General features: G+C 38.5%; 1 protein-coding gene across 2 annotated transcripts in view; it reads left to right on the forward strand.

Moving 5' to 3' along the window:
- Positions 1–1,192: 1,192 nt before the first annotated feature.
- LOC101856347 (serine/threonine-protein kinase Nek8) overlaps positions 1,193–7,090 on the forward strand; it is a 33,212-nt gene continuing 27,314 nt past the window's right edge. Inside the window, exons 1-2 of one of the 2 annotated variants that reach the window (XM_005099864.3) lie at positions 1,193–1,492; positions 5,860–6,065. In XM_005099864.3, coding sequence (XP_005099921.1) covers positions 1,446–1,492; positions 5,860–6,065 — 253 coding nt within the window. In that variant the 5' untranslated portion in view covers positions 1,193–1,445. The remainder of the gene's footprint in view (positions 1,493–5,859; positions 6,066–7,090) is intronic. The other variant, XM_035970159.1, reaches the window with a different exon arrangement.

A 7,090-nucleotide genomic window follows, 5' to 3' on the forward strand; every position in this document is an offset into this window, starting at 1 on the left:
AGTTGCGAGCGCCGTAAAACCCTATACTACTACTACAAAGATTTTAAATTTTAATGATGGTCATTGCAATCAAAAAATCAAATCTTTAGATTAGGTTCTCTATAACCTAAGATGCCTATGAAGTACCTCCACTTAAGAAAATGTATATAAAAAAACACCCCCCAAAAATGAACAAGCAAACAAAAATTAAAACCAACAAGTCCCTTAAAAATAGATAAAAAATGAAATGAAATAGAATAATCAAACATTAAAAGGCAAACAGAGAAAGAGACACAGATAGAGAGAGAGGGAGAGAGAGAGAGAGAGAGAGAGAGAGAGAGAGAGAGAGAGAGAGAGAGAGAGAGAGAGAGAGAGAGAGAGAGAGAGAGAGAGAGAGAGAAATACATGTAATAAAAAGTTAGTGGGGAATGCCATAAAGTCTTTTGGTCACACATACAGCCTGCTGACATACAATACTTAATGCAGACTGCCGCAGAAGATGAACGTAACAAACCATAGTACTACATGTAGGCCCATATTGTATATTATTATGCAGTTTATATGTACCTGAAGCAAGAGAGAATTGCAAGTGACGGCATTGATGTATATGGTTAGTACCAAACAACACACTCATGCTTCAAGTCTCAGTAGATCTCATTTCCTTTGTACACAGAAAAAGACAAATATATGTATTGTAGTCTATGCTCTTTTTTTACTTTTAGCTAAGACTTTTATTTGCTGTGTGATGCAATCCAAAATAAAGGTCTATTGTGCACACTTTTTCTGTGTTTTTAATTTGCCGGGTTTTTTTTTTTATTTCGTAAGGAAATGTTTCAATATTAAGTCTTGTCTTTAAACGTTACTGCCCTGTTGTAAACAACTTTCGTATGTCCATTCATGCTGCGGTTTTCTCCCTTAGCTTTTAATCTAGGTAATGATATCAGGTCGTTGGTTTGATCAGCTGGCGGAATCTGGATAATAAGCCAGGTAAGCCACCATATATTATATAAAGTACAAAAAATCCCCACCAATTTTGTATCTGATCTATATCTACGTTTCACAAGCTTTTCTATTAGATTTATAGTTTTAGCGATGTGATATTTAACTAGTAAGGTGGTCTTGAAAAGTATCCGTATAACATGATCGTAGATCTATCTCTTTCAACTGTGTAATGCACAGACCAAAGGTCTACATACAACTTGTAACTTCCGAATATTTATAGGCAACCCGGCATAAGCTCTGGAATGTTAGAAATTGAAGTGCTGAAACTGGTAGATAGTAGACGTTGGTATTTATTTTAGTAAATGGGGGAAGTGCATAGTGACACTCGGCGTCGCCCGAGGAGCTCATACTCATGAGTTTGACTGAAGTCTTTGGAACAAAAATAAATTATCACTGCGATGATATTAACACTATTGCTTATTTTAGCTTTGAATAACCTAATGCAATCTTTGTTTCATTAAATAATGGAGAAGTATGAGAAAATAAGGGTAGTAGGACGTGGAGCCTATGGGTAAGAAACTTTCTCACTTTACTTTAGTCTTAGATTCTACTTGCTAGATCTAGATCTAGATCTACATCTACATCTAGAAATCTAGGAGGCTTCTCTGTCTCGAGTCTCAAATACCAGTCCTTTCGTCACACGGTCATTTCGTCACACGGGTGCAGTCAAGACATCACAGTGATCCTGTAACACTCCAAATCCACAAGGTTGAATCGAGACAGTCATTTCGTAGCACAACATGCAAAGAAAGTGGCTATTCTCACCCGCCCGGAATTTCTCGCAAGATCAACTCCTCCCCTCTTCTCTCTCTCTCTGTCTCTTTCTGAATACTGTCTATCGGTGTGGACGATCAAATTGACCAAAACAAAGTTAAAAAATGATGTTAAAACACAAAAGTAAATAAATTTGGTTGTCTACAAAGATGCTACGGCTATTTAACTTTTCGAATCGAGCCGAACTACGCGGGTCGCCGTTTTGTTTTGCCCAGAAATTCTCGCGCTACTCCTCTCTCTCTTTCTCTCTCTCTCTTTCTCTCTCTCTCTCTCCACTGCCCACAGACAAAATTGTACGCCTTTAGTAGGCTACAATTGTAATGGAACGTTTGTTCACGGCACAGAATTCTACAATTTTTCTGTTATCACAGTGTAGAATTCTGTGGTTTAGGGTGAACGCAAAATTTGGTGAACGCGCACTGGGTGAGAATAGCCACAAGACTCGCCTGCACTATTCTCACTCCGGGTGAGAATAGAGGTGGCCACATGCAAACATCAAACGTGCATAGTGCATTGTCATGGCAATCACAAATCACGATTTTTTTTTTAAAATTGGGGGGGGGGGAGGCGGCGGCTGTGCGAGTTGCCGTGCCTACCTGATCAGCTACACCATTCATTAATACGTATTGACAATATTGAAATCGGGAGGACTTCCGTAACGAGCGACCACTATGAGACAGAGCAGAATTGAGGGGTAGGCAGGGTTAGGGTTAGGCTCAGATTAACAAAGTTTTTAAGTATTATTGATGAAAGGTGTGATAGGCAAGGCCATATATAATTTTAGTTCTGATAAAAATAAATTAACTAATTGAAGTGTACGGTACGTACTGTGATTTTGCTAAAAGTTAGATCCTTACTTTTAAACATAAAGCCTTAATTAACTCTTTACCAGACATTGTAACTGTTTTTGCCTTTTATTTAAACAACTGTTCATCTATGGAACAGTTTGGACGAAGATTTTATTTACATTAATTATTTATATAATTAAAAAAAAGCTTTAGGCTAATCCTCGAAAACTCAACTAGCATTATATATATAACAATTTTGGAGAGATAGGCCTAGATCTATATATCTAGCATCTGCGTTTGTCGCGGCCGCGATTTTTTGCATTTTTCCAAAAACCACACCGCCGCGGAAGAAAAAATTTTAAAAAACGGGGTATAAAAAATGAAAAAGAAACCCATTCCCCCCTCCCCCTCTTGAAATCAGAAATTTGAGATAAAAAATGTAGTCTAACCTAAGTTTGTCTGGAACATTTTTGCATAATTTCCAGACTCCTTTACTTTTTCAGGACTTGAATTGTATTCAGTTCACTTTCAGAATCTATTTGCTTTGATGATGGCTTAAATATTCTTTTTCAACATTACTGTCACTGTATCTTTCTTCACTGTCAGATGTGACTGTGATGGCCACAGCTTGATCTAGTACTAGTAGCCTACCTTTTTAAAAATTTAAACTGGGCCTGGCATCCTCTTCTACTTCAGGCCCAAGAGTCTATGTTTCTCCCTCTGATCGAGAGCCATCATTACTTTATTATTCTTCTTTCACTGCTGAGGATAGAGACTGACTGTTTGAGTAATTTTAATGTCATTTATCTATATATGCTAGATGAAAACGCTTGCATAAAACTGAAGATCTATATAATAGGCAGTAATCATAAATGGTCTGCTGGATACCGAAAGGACAATACAGACTTCCTCATAAAAAAGCTGAATGAAAACTGTATATCCTCGGCCACATGATATAATGTCACAACCCCCCAAAAAATATTTTTATTGGAGTTTCTTAAACTGTGGTGTCAGTTGCGTGTGCTCAAGAAATATTTGGTCGAAATTCAAATTCTGAATGTTGAAAAAAGCAAAGAAACACAATATGCCATGCCCACAGGCCGTCAAATTACCTGTGCTCCAAGATCAAGCTACGCTCTGCTGGGCAGCATAGGTCATGGCCACGCGGTCAGGTGGCGGGTCCACCTAAATGTGCTTGTCCAGACAAAAGTTTGCGTCTAAGACTGAGATATTTATGATGTTGTGTCTTAAAGGTGCCGAAACTATGTCCATATGTGGGCCAGCTGTTGTTGACAAAGGGGTAATAATTTATAGCAGTGTTAAGGCTTTTGAAGGTGATCCTGGTTCTGAGCAGGAGAGGGTTAATCTATGATGGGCTTTTACACCACCCATTAAAGGGAAAGATACCGTATCATCGTTACATTATAATACACAAATCATTCTAATCTTAGAATTTCTTCATAGTCTTGGTTTGTTGGGTTTTTTCGCCTTCGTAATTGACTTCGAAACTCCGCCAGGAGGTGGAGTTAAACAAGTCATTAGTTTGAAAAGACAAATTAAAAAGCTCTGATCCCACATTATTTTTTTTATTTTTTTTGGGGGGGGGGGTAGCAATTTGACTGATTAGTAGTTATCGCCTTACAGTTGCAACAGCAGAAAGAACATCCTGAGAATAACAATGAAGTACTTAATTTACAAACGTCAAACCTAATCAACCCAAAGAAACAACAAATCATTGAGGTCAACTTCACACTCTGATAGAGCAGAAGAGTCCAAAATATTCTTGAATGAAAATTTCTACTTTGTCTCCCAAAAGTTCCCAGTCATTATTGCAGACAGTACCTAAGTTGTACAGTGGGTGTCTCATTCAACGAGGTTGCCGGGACCGGCTTGTTGTCCTCGTTGAATCCGACTTCTCGTTGAACGAGATTAAGGCTTAAGAAAAGAAAGGAGGCAAGTTATTATATTACACGATGTACCAATACCAGTAATTAAAACAGTTGTTCCCCCTGATGACAAAAATCTCAAACAGCATCAGTGTGCGCGTGTTTGAGCTGTATTCTGGCCGTCATTTCTGCATTTAAAAATTATCTTTTTTCCGGAACACTTTTCATGTGAAAACATACCCTCTCACATCTAGAGCCAGATCTACGCGCTACATGAAGTGAAGGCGGGAGCTTTGATTTTTTTTAAAGAGGAAGAAGAAAAAATTGAAAAAATTGAAAAAAATGAAGGTCTTGATCTAGACCTACCCATCCAGAGTTCATCCAGTTTCACACAGCCCGCATCGCATTCCCACCCACCCCCTTCTATCCCTACTGTAGGCTAACCCTCACCCATCCTCTTGGCTTTGGGGCCCGTATTAGGAGGCACACTAGATCTAGCAATACAATGTGTTAGGAAACGAAAATGGACCTTGTCACTTGTGTGGTTCGTATGAGATGGAGAGAAAGGAAAAAAATCTTCACTTTTGGGGCCGCGAATTGTATGTTTCCACACGAGAAGTGTTCCGGAAAAAAAAGTATTTTAAAATGCAGAAATGACGGTCAGAACACAGCTCAAACACGCGCACTTTGATGCTGTTTGAGATTTTCGTCATCAGGGGGAACAACTGTTATAATTACTGGTATTGGTACATCGTGTAATATAATAACTTGTCTCCTTTCTTTACTTTAACCTTTGTCACGTTCAACGAGAGGTCGGATCCAACAAGGACAACAAGCTGGTCCCGGCAACCTCGTTGAATGCGACACCCACTGTACAACGTATCAAAGTAAAAAAGGGATCGCACAATGTGCATAGCCAATTATCTCATTACAAAATCGCCTTTTCACAAAATGACTCGTCTCAACCAACCAGTAATGCCTCTCCTATCTTTCATGGTCAATTTCAAAATGCACATGTATTTTTTTAAGAATCAAACAGTTTTTTCTTTCTCCTGAAAAATTTTGGTTTTAGGGCTTGTGACATTGTATCATGTGGCCAATGATATGGAATTTGTGCTTGTCAGTCCTGCAGTGGCCACAATTCAATACCAAAGTCCTTTTAAAATTAAGATAAAAGTTTTTTTGGTAAGCGATTTACAGCGCTCATAATTCTATGTTAACGTCACAGGTGCTTTTCATGAACAATACACCAGCTCTGCAACTGAGAAGAAACAAAGGGCCCTAAATTGGCTCATATTGAATACAGTTGCCTGTCTACTTTTACTTAAATTTACCTTTTGTGTGTAAGATTCTTTCATTTGTTTGGTTTGCTATCACTATCATAAGTTGATAGGTCAAACACATCATGCTGATCTTTGATTATTTGGCAGAACTGTACATTTATGTATCCGCCTGAGTGACCGGAAGCAAGTAATTATCAAGCAAATCCCTGTAGAACAAATGACAAAAGATGAACGACAGGCTGCTCTAAATGAAGTGAAAGTGCTCTCTATGCTTCATCATCCAAACATTATTCAATACTATGAGAACTTTTTGGAGGACAAGGCTCTTATGATTGTTATGGAGTATGCACAAGGTAAAATTCATGTTTTGTTTTTTAAGTATTTCAATTTTTACAGAGTTATACAGACTTCAACATAAGTTAAGGACCACCTTGACAGACAGCCCTGATTTTTAATAAATTGGGGAAAAAATACATGTACAGCAAGGAAAGTTTCAAAAATTGTTTTGCTCTGAAAGTGTTAATTGGTTACCAATGCGTACCGCAAAGCTTCCTAAAGGGGCAAAACCACCACATGCAGCACGAAAATCCTCAGGGATTTTAAGCCAAATTTGCTGTTTTTTATCGACTTGTGTGCAATATCACGCACATTCCCAAGTTAAAATTTCTGGTGCACGTCACAAATGAAGGTACGGTCTAAAACTGTGCTCACTTTGGTGGCAATGTAAGCCGACATTTGCGCAAAATCCAGTATCGCATCAACGTGCCACCAAGACGAAAGCTGAGAGACTTTAATCATGCCTGAGCTATGGCATGGCTGCAGGATAGAGTTGGAGCCCGATAAGTTGCCAGAAGGCTTGCAGTGTCACTCTTTGTCACTGTGCCCTTGAGGCAGCGCCATCAAGCCACTGGATCAGTCCAAGAACGTCCATGTGCAGGTCGACTCAAGAAGACCACTCAGAGTGTTTGCAAGTGGTCCCTAACTTATGTTGAAATCTGTATGTCTGTCCTGGTGGTTTTATGCACCCCACATAATTTAGCAAAATTTGATCATTTTTGCTTAATTTCTGATTATTTCCCTTTATCATTCTTTGTTGAAATTAACAGAATCACATAATTTCACTTTTTGGGGCTCAGTTTGCATAATTTCAGAATTTTTCTTGCATAAAACAACGGGGACAGGTATGTGTGAGTTCTCAACATTGTCAATATAGACAATTCAGAGAAGTTACAAGGAGGTATCCCGATATCCTCATATGTAGGTTTCTCAATTGCATCCTGTCTTAAGAACTTCAGTTGGGATTTTACGCTCTTTGTGCGGTGTGCCACTTATATTTTCCCAGAAAACTTATATCAAACTGTCTGTTCATATATATATA

This window comes from Aplysia californica, unplaced genomic scaffold (assembly GCF_000002075.1).
Source record: "Aplysia californica isolate F4 #8 unplaced genomic scaffold, AplCal3.0 scaffold00228, whole genome shotgun sequence".
Taxonomy (NCBI): Eukaryota; Metazoa; Mollusca; class Gastropoda; order Aplysiida; family Aplysiidae; genus Aplysia; species Aplysia californica.